We start from the raw sequence: 20,326 nt of genomic DNA on the forward strand, positions 1-20,326 counted from the left end.
TCCCAGGATTCGCCCACCGCTGCATCTTCTTCCCAGTCAAGATCATCTCCTCAACCAGGACCATCAGCAAATCGCCGTCAAACCAGGCAAAAACTGAATGTACGCTGGAGGAAGAGGAACCTAGAACTGAATGAGCAACAACTCCGTTTCACAGGTAACGAGACCTTGTCCCCGGATTTCTTAGACCTTGATACTCCGATCCAGTTCTTTTTCAAAATATTTCCAAAAAACTTGATTGAAAACATTGCTAATCAAACGAATCTATATATTGTGCAAAAAGATCCAAGTAAGACTTTTCGTGTCACAGAGACAGATATGCAGCAATTCATTGGACTTGTATACATCATGTCGTTAGTGCATCTTCCAAGAGTTACGAAACATTGGAGCAGGAACATAGGAACACCTCTTGTAAAAGACACAATGCCAGTAAATAAATTTGAAAAAATAAGGCGATTTATACATTTCAACGACAATTCAAATAATGTTCCTCGCGATCATAACGACCATGACCGTCTTTTCAAAATTAGGCCAGTTATTCAAACTCTAAATGAAACCTGCCAGAATGTGCCCCTGGAAAAGTATCTTTGCGTGGATGAGCAAATTTGCTCAACTAAAGCCAGACACAATTTGAAAAGGTATAACCCTAAGAAGCCAAATAAATGGGGCTACAAAATTTATGTACTGAGTGGTGTGAGCGGTTTTGCATACAAATTTGAGCCTGAAACTGGAACAGAAAATAAAGTTGAGCCTGGTGAACCAGATTTAGGAGCTGCATCAAATGTTGTTGTGAGACTTTCTCGTGAAATACCGCGAAATCAAAACTATCGTCTTTATTTCGATAACTATTTTACATCTTTGGCACTCTTGGAATATCTAGCCAAAGAAGGCATTCTTAGCCTTGGGACAATACGACGTAATCGTATACCTGATTGCAAACTCCCCCAGGATAAAGAGATCTCTAAAAAAGATCGAGGCTACTCAATTGAATATGTTGGCAGTATTGAAGGAACAGAGATCTCTACAGTTGCCTGGAAAGACAATAAAATAGTCACACTTGCTTCAAGTTTTGTAGGCGAACTACCTAAAGCTCAAGTTTCAAGGTATGACAAGGTGCGTAAATGTTATATAACCATTGATCGACCAAATATAGTAGGAGAATATAACCGTCATATGGGCGGCTTTGATTTGATAGATAGTATCATGGGAAGATATAAGATCAAACTCCGAAGCAAAAGATGGCAAGTTCGTATGTTTTACCACTTTTTGGATCTTGCTATGTCCAATGCCTGGTTGCTATATAAGAGAGTATATAAAACCAAAAACATGCAAGAGAACATATTGTCGTCAGCCGCTTTCCGAGAAGAGGTTGGTACAGTATTATGTAAGATCGGGACAAAGGCAAATATAACACGGAGAAACATTGAGCCGGAAATTCAAGCCAAAAAGCGCAAAGGTCCAGCTCAGTATGTGCCCCCGGTAGTTGTACGCCAAGACCAAGTTGGTCATTGGCCTGTGTGGGCTGAGAAAAGGATCAGGTGTAAATATCCTAAATGTGGAGGCGTAACACAAACGCTGTGTGAAAAGTGTGGCGTAGCGTTATGCTACAATAAACAAAATAATTGTTATAGGGCCTTCCATACATCTTAAAGGAGCAGTTTGTGTCAATGTAACATATCTGTCACACTCCCCTTTTTTTCATTTTGGTACTTTTCTAATAAAAATAAAGAAAAATTAAAAAATACGTGTATTTTAATTTATTGAAAACTACCATAAAACTGGGTAATTTATAAATTTTACGAGGTTGAGTTATAAATAATAATAATAATAATAATAATAAAATCTTTTATTGGTTCTAAAAACATATAACAAAATAATTAAACCCACCAAACTGTGTGAAACTCGATAGATATTACACGTATTAAAGTTTCAAAATACAAATAAACATACAAATACAAAATACAAAGGAAAATATAAAGGGTTAAGTGGAATGTGCCCGGTCACATTGTTACACCTATCTATAATGTACCCTTCTTCCAAGTGTCTTGGAGTATGGAAACGGAGGTTTCCAGTTATTTCATTAAAAATACGGCTATCATTATCAACTACACAGTCAATAATAATAGCAGCAGTACAATTTTTTGTACTTATTTTAAGTGTACATATGTAGATCCTATTTTTGTGAATATTTAATAAGTCAGATTATATAAAAAAAACTTATTATTTCATGAATCACTAATAGTACGTACATAATGTAATAGCTTATTAGTATTAGGCAGTAGGTATTATGCATTGAAATCAGATTTCAATTGGTGGACTGAATACTATAATTTAGCTAAAAAAAAGAAAATTCATCGAGACATTTCAATGTATAGAATCGCACTACTGCAGATTAGCCACGTCAACAAGAAAATATGTTTTTTCAGACCTAAACATTAAAAAAATGTGGAGATTTTATCAAGAAAAGCAGGATGATGAATTTTTGTGATTCTAGAATTCTAGTGATGACATTCAGGAGCCTGGCTTGGATACCCAGGAACCGGGAGGATCTAGATGCTGTAGAACTTATCTTGTCGGAATTTCAGTCAAGTCTAGTAGGAATTAATACTGCGGCCGGAGTATCCAAGGCCATATCATATAGGAACCACATTACGTAACGGTTAGCACGTATTACATAAACTAATTCTGAACTCTTTACACGAAAACATAAACTAAAGGCTACATTTACCATTGCCACATCACAACTCACTGATCTTGAACCCAAATATAGGTCTCACAACAACGGTAATGCACACATTGGGCAACATTCAGAACCAGCCGGCCCGGCCGAACAACTGCGATTATCACTTTCCAAATAAGCCAAAATATGATAGTAAGACTTGTGAGGTGTAGTATCTATGTAAGATCTATGTTATATAAAATGTATTGCATTTATATAAGAACAGTAGTATTAAATGGTAATCGATCGGGAACAGTTGTCTTATTAAAACATACTCCCTTCATGGCGACCCTTGCCATATTTGGAGCGCGTGGCGCAGTGTCACTCTCGGTGTAGTATAGCGGTTTAATACTCAATACAATCATATCGGACTTAGCAAATATTTTTGGTGAAATAAATAATATATAAAACGGGTGAAAAATATGTGTCGTTTAATCGTGGAAAAAGAGACATTTTTCCTGAACCAAAATGCTGCGGGTTCGAATTCTGCCCATGTTGAAAAAATGAAGCTGCACATGTCAACGATAAGCATTGTCTTGCTGATAATTTGTACCATTTTGGGTCTGTACGCGCTTTTATTCAGAAGTTAGAGAATTTCGTGTCACCAAGAAATTCAAGGCGGATGTTATGTTTAATTATGCCTATTAAATCTTTTCAGAGAATGCTTTTCACTGGTAGAGACATATTAAGCCTAAGGTTAGTACGTGGACTGAACTTACACAATTACTAAAAGAGGCTTTCGACTCTGATGACTATGAGTACGTTCAGATGACAAGCGTTCAACGCGCGTTTCGATGACGCGCGTTTACAACCACATACTTTTTATTCAGGCCGTACACATGCTAAAGCGCGTTTCAATAAAGCGCGCGTTTTCTTATAGTTATTATGGAAAATACGTCTTATAGTTATTATGGAAAATACCCAATCTGCAATGCGTTAACCATAAATACCTTATGAAAGATCATACTCATATGGAGGTGGATGGTGTTCATTCTATCATTGACAGAAAAAAAGAGAGACAGTCGCAATTTACCATAATGACCCCATGGGACTGGCACCAGTTCATATAGTCCTGTTCTTCAGATAAGGCACCAATTGAAGTTATTGTGTAATGTCAAGTGAAGATTTTAAAAACATACTCAATATCCAAGAAGGCCCTACAGCGCCATTCATTCACTGCAATAAAGGGAAAATGGGTCAGTCGGTGAGATACTCCGAAATACACTTGAGAGTAGTTGAGAGCAATAAAATCGCACACCCCCTGTAAATTCGTTTATTACTGTTTTTTTTCTTAAATCTAAAGATATTGACTGCAAATCATTAGGCAAAATTAAACAATACAAACTTAGCTTTAAAAAAACACAAAATTAAAATCATTGACCTTCACGAAACTTACAGAAACCAGCCGTACGCCAAATTAGCAAAATTCACCCGTTAGCATTGTCACTACTAGCACCCCTTACCCGCAGTATAAAAGGGTTGGTGTTTTTGGATTTTTAATCAGTTGCATACCGTAGGTCAACGTGATAACATCTCTACTAAAAGCGTACTGAAAAATATGGATACCACGCCTGCAGAAGCCGCTCAAGTTATTACCTTGTTCGAAGCAGGCCATAATCAAAGTGAAGTTGGTCGACGACTTAATTTGAGCAGCTACTCTGTTCGTCGTGTGTACCAGAGGTTTCAAGAGACCGGTGGCTACGGTGGACAGTCAGAAGAAGACTTGGTGAAGCAGGACTGACTTCACATCGCCCAGCAAATGGTCCCAAATTGACCACAGCTCACCGACAAGCCCGATTTGCAAGGGAACATTTAAATTGGACGTATGACCTATGTGCGGTCTGTTATGTTCTCTGATGAGTGCAGAAGGACTTTATATGGTCATGATGGACTTTCAAGGGTCTACCGAAGGTCATCAGAGAGATTTTCACAATGCTGCATAAGTGAACGCGTGGCTTTTGGCGGTGGATCGTGTATGTTTTGGGGTGGCATAATGTTGGACACTAAAACTGACATTGTATTCATTACTGGGGCGAATACCGGCCCGAGATCGAAGGGTCTGACGGCTGCACGATACGTCGAAGAAGTGCTTGAAGAACATGTGAGGCCGCTTGCGTGGCTTATGGGAGAAAATTTTCTTCTAATGCACGACAACGCCAGACCGCATGTCGCCAGAACAGCTTGCGACTACATGGAAGATGTTGGAATCACCACTATGGAGTGGCCAGCTCGTAGTCCTGATCTCAATCCGATTGAGCATGTCTGGGATGAGCTAAAAAGAAGAGTTCGAGAAAGAAGCCCTGCTCCTACGAGCCTCCGAGATCTTCAACATACCATTGAAGAGGAGTGGAACGCTATACCACAAGATTTCATTATAAAATTAATAAGGTCTATGAAAAATCGATTAAGAGCTGTAATTAAGGCTTCCCGGAGGGAATACACCTTATTGATAAACAATTTGATTAAGAATTTTGGGTTTGATTTTCATTATTCTTCAAGCAAAATTGGGTAATTTTACCCGTTTCTGGGGTTTTGTGCCCTAAAACCTCTTATGGGTATTTTTTTACACTGCATTTGATATCATTAGAAAGGTAATTTGGTAGGCTTTCAAATAATATGTTTTTTTTAAATATTTTGTTCAGATTCACGAAAAAAACTGCCTTATTTAGTAATATTCAAGGTGTGCGATTTTATTGCTCTCAAGTGTAGTATGGATGAAATTTGAAAAAGAAGAGTATGGCACAATGAGTTATAAAACATCTTTTGATCAGCAAGAGTTTGCAAAAGAGTCTTTAATACGAAGTAGGAGATCACCGGAAGACTTTGCCATGCCTATTTAATTAGTACCCAAACCTAAAGTAAGTGCAAGAAAAGGCTTTCGCCAAGAGGACTTTGCTGAAGTTAGCTGTGACAGGAACCGTTTGGCAGTTGTTCGCTGGAACGATAATAAGGTCGTGACATTTGTAAGTTATTTTGTTGCTAGCGAGCCTGTAGCTAGATGATTTGCGCGACATTGACTTATTGGAAGCTAGTATTTTTGAAGAAATTGCTAGAAAAAACGAGTTGAGTGAAAATGAAGAATCAGAGATTGAAGATTATAATATCTTTCCTCCAGAAAACCCCAAACGTATGGTTATTCCTAGTGAATCTGAGAGTGAAATTGATGACGTGGAGAAATTTGTGAATGAAAATATCGATAGATTATCAGTGAGTACATCACAAAAATGGCTTCAACCATCTGTTATAGCGTTTACAGAACTAACAGGTATAATATAATGTTATTTCATTGTTTGTTTCGTTTTTTGTTTATTTTGCTTTAGGCTATAGGTAACATATTTATGTGCCAAACATCAAAATCCGTTCAACCATTTTCAAGAGGTTAGTAACAAAGTTTTGCCTTTTACGATTTTATAATAGATATACGCAAAACAGATATATATAATGTATAAATGAACGCTACTAAGTTTGATTCCTAGGTTTATTTGTATTTGAATATTATACATATAAATCGGTCAGTTTGTTCGGTTGGTCGCCCGGTCGGTTGTAACGTTGCGTCTATGGCCAACTTACTAATTGTCTATGTACGCGGCGACAGTGGTCCGCCCTAATGCAAAACGTCAAAATGTGAGAGGCTACGTGACATTCCCTCTCGATTGCCATAACTGGCGGCTGCTGCCACGACTCCTAAGGTGTAATTATACCCCAATCTTGGGGGTCACCCTACGGGTTGCACCATCTCACTTCAATCTGCGGGTCCCGCTCTCCAGCCGGCAGCTCAGTATCTACTGGTGGCCGCGGCCGTTGACGCGCCAGCGACCCCAGCTTCTGGGCAGCTTCAGCCAGATCTCCGAGCACCCTACGAGGACCCCCAGGGACGGTACCCCCTTACTCATACACGAGCGAGAGCTGGATTACCTGTGCCACAAACCCGCGATCTAGCCGGACCTAGCCTCAGACCTGTACAACCTAGCTCTGTTTCTTTTATCTTCCTTTTTGGTTAACGGTCCGCACAGCCTACCTGTGCGGCCCTCACCGCCACAGTGCCGCCCAACCTTAATTGGCACAGGTACTCAGGTTATCGCTCGGCTTGCATCGTAGCGGTATTCTCTATTTTGTATAATGTGAATTAAAAATTCAAATTCTACTATAATTTAATATAACTATTATAAGAATATAATGTAATACTATAATTTATTACTTACTAATTAAATACTATAATTAATGTTTAACTGAGATTTAATAATATACTTAATCTCAGTTATTGTTCTTATTAGTTATTCTTATAACTGATACTGTAATTATCAAAATATTTTATTAATTGTGAAAGTAGGAAACCCTACGTTGTAACACTCACCTGTGTAATTGGTTATTATTTAATTATTTCCAATTGTTTAATTACTACTCATTGGTTCTTGTTGTAAACTACTCAAAACAAAATAGGGCCCACAATAATTATTTTATTTTTATGTTAAGAATTCCCCAGTTGGCAAAGATTAGCAAAATGAAGTATTAAGATGTGAAGTAGACATGTTTACGAGTCATTATTATCGTTTTGAGCAACGATTTATGCGTTTTATTCAAGTGGATGGGCAGAAAAAGTGAAGTGCTTGAAAAAACACAAAGTTGCATTCATTTTGTCACTTATGTTCTCAGTGTGGCTCTTAGTTTTTTGGTTAGACGTTGCCTTCTTGAACTGTTTTGTTTAATTTCTGTTATAATTGTGGTTATTATGGCTAGTTCTCGACGTCACATGGACCTGGAAACAGCTGCAAGAGCAGTTGCACTGCTTCAGGAGGGAGAGTCCCAGAGATCAGTAGCAATACGTGTCGGAGTGTCGCGAAGAGCTATCAGAAACGTGTGGGAGCGCTACCAGAAAACCGGGAGTGTAGCTAGGAGACCTGGAACAGGAAGAACAAGAGCTACAACTGCACATGAAGACCGTTATATCCGGTTAACTGCACGTCGTGAGCGAACAGTAATCGCCCGGACCTTACAAATGCGACTACGGCGATCGACAGGTACCCAAGTCAGTGACCAAACCATCCGAAATCGTCTCCACGAAGATGGTCAATGCTCCAGAGTACGGGCAGTTCGACTCAAACTGACCAGGGCTCATCGAGCAGCACGTTTAAGGTTCGCTAGGGAACATTTGGTTTGGTTTATAGAGGATTGGAGCACGGTACTCTTTACAGACGAATGTAAGGTCAAGTTTTATAGTGACGACAAACGAATACGCGTGTGGAGAAAACAAGGCGAACGATTTACAGAACCCTGCATCCATGGAACAGATCGTTTTGGGGGTCTAAGTGTTATGGTGTGGGGAGGAATTAGCTTGAGGGGCAGAACAGAGCTTGTAATTGTTGAGGAAGGGTCCGTAACGACCACTAGTTACGTTGAGCGAGTTATCCAACCTCACGTTATCCCATTTTCACAAAGAGTACCCACTCTGGTTTTGTGTTAATGCAAGATAATGCTCGTCCCCATACGGCTCGCATCACACAAAGAGCACTTTCTGAAGCCAACATTTCCGTTTTGCCATGGCCTGCAATGAGCCCCGATCTTAATCCCATTGAACATCTATGGGATCAAGTAAAGAGAAGCCTTAAGGAGAGTTATAGTCAATTGAATAGTCAACAGGAGCTCATAAACGCGCTAAACCTCTGTTGGGAACGAATACCAGAGAAAAATGTTACTCACCTAATTGAAAGTGTACCAGATAGGCTCAGGGAGTGCATCCAGAGTAGAGTAGGTCCTACTCGTTACTAAGAAAAATATTGCTCTAGGATTATTTGCAAAAAAACAAAGTTAGGTTAAGTTTACAGTGTTCGTTACTTTGTTGCAATTTACCAAAAAAGTGAATTTTGTGTGTAATTTTAAGGAAATCAACAATTTTGATTGTTGATTATGCTAACAATTTCTTAATCCTTAGCCTAACCACATTTATCAAAAAATAACAATTAAATATGAATATTTTTGTAATTACAGCCTAAAAATTTAGTGGGCCCTATTTTGTTTTGAGTAGTTTATAAAATGGGAACTCACCCAATCAATTTTATTCACCTAAGAAAAGCTGAGCTTGAATATGAGGTACTTATTAGGGGTGGAGAATCTCTCTCGGCTCTAAAATGGTTTCTGAAGCTACAGAACCCATCCGGCCGCTTGGCACGGTGGGGGGTTAGACTTTCAACTTTGACATTAAACACCGCCGTGGTGTGGACAATACTCTCCCGGACGCCTTATCTCGGGCGTTTCCTGTGGCCACTTTGGTAGACGCGGGCACTTCTCAGTCAAACCCACATACACGTACAAATGACAAGTGGTACTTGAATATATATCACGGTTCTCAACAACACCCGTCGTCGTTTCCGAACTATATAGTTAAGGACGACAGGTTATTTCGATATGTCAAAAGCAAATTTACATTATTAGATGAGTTTGAATGGAAAGAAGTGATCCCGTCGGAATTAAGGCCGTGCATCATTAGTGAGAACCATGCTGAACCTACAGCGGGGCATCTTGGCATCTACAAGACTTATAAGAGACTGACCCTACGTTACTATTGGCCCGGCATGCATAGGGACGTTGTGGAAGCGGTAACCTCGTGCGACACGTGTATTGCTCACAAACAAGCTAATCACGCCCCACTAGGCCTAATGGGTAAACCAAAGGAGTGTTCACGTCCCTTTCAGATGTTGAGCATCGACATCGTCGGCCCGTTGCCTGTGTCTAGGCGACAAAATTCATACCTCTTTGTGTCAACTTGCTGTTTCTCTAAGTACTGTTTATTGTTTCCTATGAGGAGTGCTAACGCTAAAACTATCTGCAAACTTTTAGAGAACAATATATTCTTGGTACATGGTGTCCCACAGTGCGTTATCTTGGATAATGGAACACAAATCACATTATACGAGATTAGGAATTTGTTCAATAAGTACAAGGTACCTAATGTGCATTACACCCCTAGATACACCCCACAAATAAACACTGTAGAACGTTATAATAAAACAATAATAACAGCTTTTTCCACCCTTATAAATGATGATCAATGCTCTTGGGACTTACAAGTACCCAAGGAGCAATTTGCATTAAACAGCTCAACTAGTGAGGTGACGGGTTAGACCCCAGCATTCTTGGTGTTTGGTAGGGAATTGATTGCCGACGGTTCTCATTACTGTGCGGGACAGTGTAAATAACAGTGCGAACAGTAAACAATTATAGTGATTTAATATAAGTATTAGGATTAAGTATATGTGCGGGACAGTGTAAATAACAGTGCGAACAGTAAACAATTATAGTGATTTAATATAAGTATTAGGATTAAGTATAGGATAATTACTAATAAGATTGTTGTTTGTTTTTGATATACTCCGGCCTCCTCTTGGTGAACATTCCAATAACAGCAACCAATAGGAGAGCCGGAATTAATTAGATTATTATGTTAAAATTGTGCCTATTTTTAAATTAAGATCTTACACTTACTGTATTTTTCTAGTGTTCTAGACACAGTAATAGTTCAAAAAATGTATGATTGTGATATTATTATAGTTCATTTTAATTAGAAAATTAAGGATTTATGTAAACGGCTCGGTGTGGTAAAGTATCGTCATACTTAAGGTTAGAATAAAATCCGCGCGCGGGCCCCGCCCCCGCTCTTATTGGTCGAAAAGCAAGCGATCTTATTGGTCGGCCAATGGGAGCGGTGGAATTTCGGGGCCCGAATTTGTATAAAAAGAGGCCCACACCGAGGGTCGACACATTCGGCGGCTACACCTCAAGAGAAGCGGACCTCAAGAAACAGCAAGAAATCGGCGACAAGAAACTCTCAGCGGCGACAGCGAAGCTCTCAGCGGCAACAGTGAAGCCCTCACCAACAGCGGAGCCCCATAGGCATCGACGGAGCCCCATAGACTTCGACGGAGCCACATAGACGTCGACGGAGCCACATAGACGTCGACGGAGCCCCGAGGACTTCAGTGGAGCCCTACACGTTTTGTAGTAAACAAACTCTGTTTGTTTACATATGTATATCCTCTAAAAAGAGCGTCAATAAATTAAGTTTGGTTTTTATAAGGGCCTTCTCATTTCACCAATCCGGCACCCCCAACAGTTGTGCTCGTGCGGAGCTCTTTGCTGCAAAGTTTGGAGCCCGTGCGACACAATTACCAAAATGCAGATGTAAATGAAATTATTTTCCAGCCAAGGGATCGGTATGCAGAAAACTTAGGGTTTTGTCTGGTGTCTTTTACCGAGATCAGTCTGCATTGCTTCATCATTTTGGAAAGGTTAAATAAAGTGAGCATTCAGATTCAGAGCTCATCTGTAGATGTATTGACGGTATCTGATCTCTATGGATTTCTAGTAGAGTTTATAATAGCAGAACGAGAAAACTTTGACTATTTCGAAGAAAAAGCAATGGAGATGAGCACACTTAAGGAATATCAAGGTAAAATAAAAAGACAACCTAAAAGAAAAAAGATGACGGATGAAACAAAGAATGAAGAACCTGAAGTACCCCCCAGCTCTAGAGATTATTTCAGAGTCAATACCTTTTTGGTCATCCTTGATAGACTGCGAGCTGAAATACAGAGAAGGCATAATGCTTACTTAAATTTTAAAGACAAATTTTCATTTTTAACAAAAATGACTGAACTTTCAACACAAACAGTTACAGAAAAAGCTCCCTCGTAAAATATTATACCAATGATTTACAAGAATGTGTGCATTTTCAAAGTCACATTTCCTCTGATAAAACTGCAGAGTGTGCAGTGAAGCCTGAATCAAACTCACTACTCAGTCTCTCAACTTTTTTGAGGAATCAAAGTCTGTCTAATGTATACCCTAACTTGGATATAGCTCTCCGCATTGCACTTTCCACTCCTGCTACAAATTGTTTTGGTGAAAGGAGTTTTTCCTGTTTAAAACGCGTAAAGAATTATCAAAGGTCTTCATTATCTCAAGAAAAAATGAATTCTCTAACTCTTCTCTACATAGAAGCCGAGATAATGAACACCATAAACTATGATGATATTATTAATGATTTTGCTATTAAAAAGGCCCGTAAAAAAATGTATATCTTGATTTTTATTTCATTACGCTCCTTCTTAATGACTAATTCTAATTTTATTTAACTGTAAGGCCTTCTTTACTAAAAATGGAAAATTATTATTTTAGAAAGGTATGTAAGTCCATGGGGCGGCGGAAATAAAGTAGCCTACACTCATCAAAAACATAAATCCGGCACTGGCATGAAGCCAGATGGCCAAAAGCCTAAAAGATAACTTAACTGAAAAATATGCTGTGATTCATGTAAAGAAATTAGATTTCTTTAATATTTTGTCTGTGGATAAAACAGTTCCATGCGCTGCATCTTGTCCCGGCATTAAAATTTTTGTGCTACCCGAAGATGAAATTGATTTTCAAAAGAAGATAATGGAAGATAATCGATGGAACTTCAAACCTTTTACTGGTACACTTAAAGTACATCAAGTACGAGGGAACTATCTCAGCAATACGTTATACATGAAGAGCCTCAGCTGCTTTTGTAGCAATTTTTGTCCTCACTTTCACTTAGGCGATATTAAATACCCCAATATCCCCAAAATAAAAAAAAGAAATTGAATGTTGATGCAGTATACACTGATTCTGAGGAAGATGTGCAAAACAAAGTAGTTGCACAAACATCTACTCATGTGATTAATACTATAGATAGACAATGCAGACACTGCTATGACTGTCAAGAACGGAGATTTTGTACTTGTGGAATATAATATTAATAATAAAAAATATAGATATGCTGGCATATGTTCGTCAGATTTTGATGAAGGAGGAGAGATCAGGGTTACTTTTTTAAAGATCTCAAAAGAACATCCTACACTTTTTAGAATAAATGACAATGACATGTCTGATGTTAAATGGGAACAAATCTTGACAAGGGTATTCTATAAGTTTCCAAAGCCAGTTGATGTATTTGAAAAGTAAATTGTTCATTGTTAATATTGAAGTAAAAAATATTTAGTTCCGTAGAAATGATTGGTTCTGTTCTTTGCAGGAAATAGATAATTTTTAAGTTTATTTGTTTAAATATTTTTGAGACTGATAGATGTATCATTAGATAGTACTATTGTTTTGTTTTGTGAACAAAGTTTATATTTTTGTTATAATTTTATTCAGATAAAAACGCCTTAAATGTGGCTTGTTAAGTTTATAAACATTTTATAATTAAAAACTTTCATCTCAGATGAGACTGATAAGCAGAAATGATTAATTCTGTTATTTGATACAGGTAATTGAAATTTAAGCCTTAACAAACCATTAATATTAAAAATAAGGTTGTGTGTATCTTGATGATGAATGTATCTTGTATATTAAAAAATAATCAAATATATATTGTTTAATTTGATATTAGTTCGATTTTTAGCTAATAATCAATGGCCTGTCACTTCCCTGCCTTAATTTGTCACTACTCTGCCAATAGTGTCACTCCCCTGGTAACACATTTTCCTCTGGTGCTTATAAAATTAAAAAAAGAGGAAACATCTTCTGGCCCTCATCATTACAAATTACAAAATAATGTCAAATAGAGAAATAATCAAAATTGAATGGAACAGATTACATTTTCTTCAGGGAAACAAAAAGAAACAAATAGCATATATTCACCCTTATGTACTTTTTCATTTTCTGGGTTTTTTTCTAGTCCGTGTATAGTTAATAAATATATTAGTCTTGTGTAGTTCGTGAACGATGAACGAATAGGAGCCGTATCTTCGCACTGTACTAGAAGAAACGTTTCCGAACGCTGGCTTGTAACCGGTCTAATAGGTCAAATAGCTCTTTCCGAACTCGTACATCGCCCGAACGAGAAATGAAACAGTCGTTCTGATTGTTTGACAGAAACGATATACGTTTTCATTCGATGTGTCTGTGAATGAATGAGAACAAGAGAGAATAGCCGACGAATGACGATTCTATCCGAACCCGATCGACCGAATTCGCAAGAATGAGATGAGATGCGCGTTATTTCAATGCCTTAATGTCTATTTTAGCTTATCGCCCAAACACAGAGCTGTGTTCGCAAATTGGAAGTTTATACCTATAGTATGTGCGACTGCGGAATACAAACAAAACAACCGATCTTTCGGCGCGCATTTTTGATCGTGCAAGTTATAAATTATTGTAAAGTGTTTTGTTTGCTGTTTATAAGTATTTGCGATCTTGGACGCTTTTTATTTTGGAATGTTACCTAGCCTAACTAACTTTCGTGCCCGTTAATTGTTTTAAAATAAACATTTTATTAATTGTTCGCCATTTGCTTGCTGATAAATTAAAAAAAATAACTATTAAGTGTGTGTGTGTGTGTGTGTTACAAGTGACTTTTAGCAGATTAAGTTACAGTAAAAGTACAATTTAATTATGGCTCAAAGACGACCAAAAAGAAGCAACTTATGGTTCCATTTTAAGGAAGGGCTAAACGAAGCCATTTGCAATTATTGTTCGACCAAACTAAGCACAAAAAGTGGATCTCTTGGTAATTTAAAAAGACATTTAACCACAAAACACCCGACCGTATCGTTGAATATTGAACGACAATCTGCACCACCAGTATCACCACCAACACCACGCGACGGCACTGAAACATCGCCAAATCAACATTTAGACTTGCCAACCACATTTAGACAACCGCTTAATGTGCCATCAATTACCAACTTTATTCGACGACCACCATCGTCGCGAAAGACGGAACAAGTTGATAAGCAAGTGGTGGCCATGGTGACCAAGGGTCACCATTCATTAAGAATAGTAGACGAACCAGAGTTTAAAACACTCATTGAATTAGTTTCTCATTGTCCGGGGTACCAACTCCCAACAAGAAAAACCCTTTCAAAGACACTCATCCCCAAAACGTACACAGAAGTTTTTGAATCTTGTTTTCGTAATTTAAAAGAAGCATATGCGGTGTGCCTTTGTACTGACGGATGGACATCAAGTGCTAACCAAAGCTATATAGCAGTTACTGCGCACTATATTAATAAAAACACTGAGCTCCAATCTATTTTATTAGGCTGTATCGACTATAATGACAGGCATACCAGTGTCAATTTGGTTGCATTTTTAAGACAAATTATCCAAGACTGGCAGATAACGAACAAAATTAGTTGCATAGTGAGTGATAACGCCCCAAACATTTTATCAGCTGTGAGATTAGGGGAGTGGCGATCTGTAAGCTGCTTCGCCCATTTATTAAATTTAATTGAACAGGACGGCATAAAAACCATTGCATAGGTAGTTTCTAAAGTTAAATGTATAGTGGAATTTTTCAAAAGAAGCTCTCTGGCACAATCAAAATTAGAAGTCGCCCAAACGCAAATGAATTTAACCATTTTAAAGTTAAAGCAGGAATGTCCTACGCGTTGGAACTCTTGTTATAACATGTTAGAACGCCTCTTAAAAATTAAAGATGCTGTTATCAGCACTAGAGCTCTGATAAGAAGCGACCTCAGCCTCCAGAGATCTGATTGGGAGCTAATTGAAAGTATCGAACCAATTCTCAGGCCATTCTACGAAGTCACCCTGGAAGTAAGCTCAGAAAAACATGTGAGCCTGTCCAAAGTATTGATATTTTCCAAGCTTTTATCGAAGCATGTTGTAAATTGCCTAGCCCAAAACAACTATCAACTTCCTCAAATCCCCGTTATGCTAAATAAATTAAAAAACAATCTTCTTGCTCGTTTCCATGACTTAGAGTCCAACACATTGTATGCTGACACAGCAATTCTAGATCCACGGTTTAAACAAAAAGCCTTCCGCACTTCAGAAGCGTACCAGCGAGCCATAGAGAATTTCAGACGTAGAGTTGCAGAAGTGCGAGTCCAGGTAAACGACTCGAATATGGCTGAAGATCGGCCTAAACAGGAACAACCCGCAGTAGCTACTGACGTTACGGTAACAAGCATTTGGGAAGACTTTGATGTTGAGATGAGCCATGCAACTCGTCCGGAAAGCACTGTGGCTGCAGGGATAAGGGAGTTAGACAAATATTTGCATGAAGAACCCTTGAACAGAAAAGAGGATCCTCTAAAATGGTGGCACAGCCGGAAACATATATATCCTCATTTATATGAGTTAGTTCTGAAAAGGCTTTGTATCCAAGCTACATCGGTTTCGTGCGAAAGGGTGTTTTCAAATGCAGGGCAAGTGATTACTGATAGGAGAAAACTGCTAAAGCCATCTACAGTTACACAGATGCTTTTTCTGCACAGCAACATGCGTAAAAAATAAAAAAATACCGTTAAAAAATATAAAAAACAATAAAAAATAAAACAAAAAAGGTATCCGTACCAAAAAAAAAAAACAAAATAAAAAAACAAAGAAAAAAAAACGATCATTGTACATACAGTTCATTCACAGTTATTTTACCTCTGACAGATGTTTTCTGAGTGTTGGTATAACTTTCGACTCGTCTTGAAGAGCTTCTAGCGTTTTTCTTTAACAGTTATGATATTTAATTTGATAAAATGCCGAAAAGGATTCAAAGCAGCGGAAGAAAGATTGTATTAGCAGTGCGTGATTTTTGTGAGAGAGAAAAGGACAATAATGCTCCTTTAATTCCATTTGGCAATGTTCGTCAACGAGTAGCCGCCATTACAGGTATGTAAAAAAGGGTTACCCGTCTTTAACATTTTACCCAATTTAACTGGAAACTATAATGTCATGCCGTAAGCACCATATTTAGAACATATATTAGCATTGTCAAGGTATTTTTATGAAATTACTTACACGAGGGTAACGATTATTCTGTGAAGTTTGATTATTGTTATTATTTAAGACCATGTCGATTTTTTTGGATTCTGTTGCTATTAACTTAGGTATTGTTAATTTTGATGTCGTTTCTATTTGAGTTTTAAATATAATACCTATATGAGTTATTCATTCATACAGTAATGATTGTCAAATAGTGTAAGTTGCCATATGAATAAATTAATAACGATGTATTTAGGCTATCAATAAATTAAAGTTGTTTGTCATTTCAGGTATATCTGAAAAAACCGTAAGCACCATTACCAAAGAAGGTGAAGTAGCTGCTTCCACATCTCACAAAATTTCCACGCCGAGAAAGAAACGAACACAGGAAAAAAAAATTAAATTGGATGATTTTGATTTGTGTGCAATCCGAAATAAAATACATCAAATGTATACCGTCAGAAAGGAGGTACCGACTTTGGGAAAACTCTTAGCAGAGTTGAAGATTGACATAAATTTTCGTGGAGGGCGTACTACATTGTGGAAAATTATCCGTCAAATTGGATTCCGTTTTAAAAAATGTGGGTCAAAAAGGAAGCTACTGATGGAAAGACGACAAATTCTCTACTGGAAGGGACAATATGATGATATCATAAAACTAGTTAAAACCTGCTCTGTCTGTGAACAAACACAAAAAGACAATATTAAAGATATAGTGCTAATTAAAAAGATTCCTACACTTCCATGGCAAATAGTTGCATCTGATCTATTTGAATTAAAAGGAAAAACTTACCTTGTAATCTGTGACAGCTACTCTGGTTATTTAGATTTTCAACAGCTAAAAGGTCAGTCTTCATATGAAGTTATAGAACAACTGAAAAGATGGTTTGCTGTACAAGGAATACCCGAAGAGCTACAAACTGACAATGGAACACAATACATGTCTAGAGAATTCAAAATCTTTCAAAAAGAGTGGAAATTTAACCATGTCACATCCAGTCCACATCACCATCAAGGCAACGGGCTCGCCGAAAAAGCAGTTCAAGTAGCCAAGAACATATTAAAAAAATGTAGGATTGACAAGTCCGACGTTCAACTAGCTTTATTAAACTGGAGAAATACACCAAGAAATGATATTTTAGGTTCACCGAACCAACGGCTATACAGCAGAATAACCAGATCTCCATTACCTATAAAAGACAGTAACCTGAAACCAAAAATAATGCAAGGCGTCACAGCTGAACTAAAACGGTTAAGAGAACAACAAGCCAGTTACAGTAATAAGCACACTAAAAGACCAGACCATTTTGAAATTAATGAAAAAGTCAGGCACAAAGTTGCTCATCGCCACTGGGAAGGGGCCAGAGTGATAGAAAAGCCTGAAGGTCTACCGAGATCCGTAATCATTCAAACTGATCAAGGCCAAATCCTACGTAGAAACTTCAGTCATCTGCACAAGACACAAGCAGACATTACTAGCAACAGAGTGGTAGTCCCTGAAACTAAATACACAGATGAACCAGCAGTACAACAGGTTCCAGCACAAGAACAATCACCAGCTGTTCCTAAGTCACTCCCAGCATCAACAAGCTCGTCACCAAACACTTCTAATCATTCGCAGAAGTCAGACATGGCTCAACCAGCGACAGCACTAAGAACATCAAGATTTGGTAAAATAATTAAACCAGTAAATAGACTTGATCTTTAACAATACTCAAATTAGTTATTAAATATTATTTTATAAGTTATATTATGTTGTGCTGTGCAATTTATGATTATAGGTAATTAGTTAAGTATTAATATAATATAAGAAAACTGTTCGAAAATGGCTTCATTCACTATCATACGCAGACACGGAAGATTTACTCCCCTGATTTTTCTCACTGATACTTACACATACACACGCTCACACATACTGCACAAACACACACAAACACACACAATCTACACACATACAAACACATCCACACACTTAATCGTAAATATTTGTTTATTCTCTCATTATTCTAAGTTTAGTCAAATAAGTGATCTTGTTTTTTATTATCTGATTTATAAGTTCTTATTGTTTAAATTTTTATTTACTGTTTTTATAATATAATCTTGCTCTACCAAATAAGAAACTATTTTAAGAACCTCCAACACTCAGGCCCCCAAGATACAAGCTTCAGCTTAGTTTGGGGACCACTGTTGATGAATGTATGAAGAATTGTAACTGTGAAACAATAAAATTATTCTATTCTATTCTATTCTATTCTAAATAGTACATATGTTTAGAAAACAATGTTTTTAGTTTACAAAGAAAGGGAGATGTAAAGTATAGACTATAAGAGTATTCTGTTATCTGTGGTAAAAGACACCTAGTGTAAAACTTGTGTACTAAATATATATAGTTTCCGTATCCAACATGGACCGTTACTCATTTCTTTATAAACCCTCAATAAATCAATAATCACCACGTTACATTGTGGCCTGGCGATACAGGTACCTAACTATTTTGAAGCAAAATCGCGATGAAGGCAGGCCTGTTGTGTTCCTAGACGAGACTTATATTCACGCGTCCTACACAGTAAATAAATGCTGGCAAATAGAAAATGAAGAAGGCGTCCACAAAAACGATTCTGCTGGTGCACGATGGATTATTGTTCATGCGGGTGGTGAAATGGGTTTTATACCTAATGCTATGTTAATATTTAAATCACAGTCGAAATCGGGTGACTACCATGATGACATGAATAAAACTAACTTCATGAAATGGCTTCAGGAAAAACTCATTCCTAACTTGCCGACTAATAGCTTAGTAGTTATGGATAATGCTCCTTATCACACCGTAAAGTTAAACAAGGCACCAACATTAAGCTCCACTAAAGTAGAAATGCAAAACTGGATCACAAATAAGGGCTTATCTTATCTGCCTACCATGGTTAAAGCTCAACTGTATGAAATCATAAAAGAGCATAAAGAAGCTCCATTATATGAAGCTGATCAAATGCTTGAAGCTCATGGTCACAAAGTGGTCAGATTACCGCCATACCACTGTGAGCTAAACGCCATTGAATTTATGTGGAGTCTCGCCAAAAGACGTGTTGCAGATAAAAACGTAGGGCAAGAAGCGAATAACATCGTTAATTTAACCAAAGAAGCGTTTCAAAGTATTACTGCAGAAGATTGGCAAAAACAATGCGAACATGTGCGCCACATTGAAGACAAGCTTTTTGAAAGAGATGGGTGTATGGACGATCAAATAGACAGCTTCATAATTGAATTAAATGATGAGTCTGAAACAGAATCCGACAGCAGTTACGAAGATTCATCTGATTGTGACGATTCATCATTGGCTGTCCGCCTGGAACATGCATATTCCAAATAAATATTTTATTGCAATATGATCTGTTGTTTTATTATTGATTAATATAACATTAATGGTACATACAAATAATGATTTTGTGTGGAGATAAATATTTTATTAAAAACATAACTTTCAAAATATCTCTGTGACTAAACTTGGTTGGCCGTTTAATATTTTTTTAGGTATTTCTCGTTTTCTTGGGCAGAGTTCTTAACTAAATGAACTTTTAATGGTAAATCCTAAGTAGGGGAGAGGTGCCATGAAAGGGACACGTATTGAAAGGGACATTTCAAATCACAGCTAAAATAAAAACCGATTCGGATCAACATAATTTTTGTTGTATGGCAACACCAACGCACATTCGATCGCACCAAACTTCATGCTCCTGTCACTTCAAAGATGGCGACAGCGTGTGAGTGTTCGTATTGCCGTAGAAAAGTATTTTTTTCGTTATTTTTGTGAAACGTCTTTTCAAGTGATGTTAATTGATTATTTATTCATTTTCATTAAATTAGTATCTCCTAGTC

The 20,326-nt window shown here is 37.5% G+C and overlaps 3 protein-coding genes across 3 annotated transcripts; all 3 read left to right on the forward strand.

Annotated features, from left to right (window-relative positions):
- Window positions 1–11,819: 11,819 nt before the first annotated feature.
- Window positions 11,820–15,010, forward strand: LOC113499996 (zinc finger BED domain-containing protein 6-like). Its single transcript, XM_026880637.1, has one exon. It carries the CDS (start codon window positions 14,126–14,128, stop codon window positions 14,993–14,995), a length of 870 nt encoding a protein of 289 aa, XP_026736438.1. The 5' UTR covers window positions 11,820–14,125; the 3' UTR covers window positions 14,996–15,010.
- A 1,022-nt stretch (window positions 15,011–16,032) lies between these two features.
- LOC113499995 lies at window positions 16,033–18,903 on the forward strand. The gene is made up of 2 exons (XM_026880636.1): window positions 16,033–16,360; window positions 16,744–18,903. The coding sequence occupies exons 1-2, from the start codon at window positions 16,228–16,230 to the stop codon at window positions 18,159–18,161; spliced, it is 1,551 nt and encodes a 516-aa protein (XP_026736437.1). The 5' UTR covers window positions 16,033–16,227; the 3' UTR covers window positions 18,162–18,903.
- Window positions 18,904–18,977: 74 nt separating this feature from the next.
- On the forward strand, window positions 18,978–20,303 carry LOC113499997. The gene has a single exon (XM_026880638.1). It carries the CDS (start codon window positions 19,113–19,115, stop codon window positions 19,818–19,820), a length of 708 nt encoding a protein of 235 aa, XP_026736439.1. The 5' UTR covers window positions 18,978–19,112; the 3' UTR covers window positions 19,821–20,303.
- Window positions 20,304–20,326: the final 23 nt, after the last annotated feature.

Source organism: Trichoplusia ni, chromosome 13 (assembly GCF_003590095.1).
Source record: "Trichoplusia ni isolate ovarian cell line Hi5 chromosome 13, tn1, whole genome shotgun sequence".
Taxonomy (NCBI): Eukaryota; Metazoa; Arthropoda; class Insecta; order Lepidoptera; family Noctuidae; genus Trichoplusia; species Trichoplusia ni.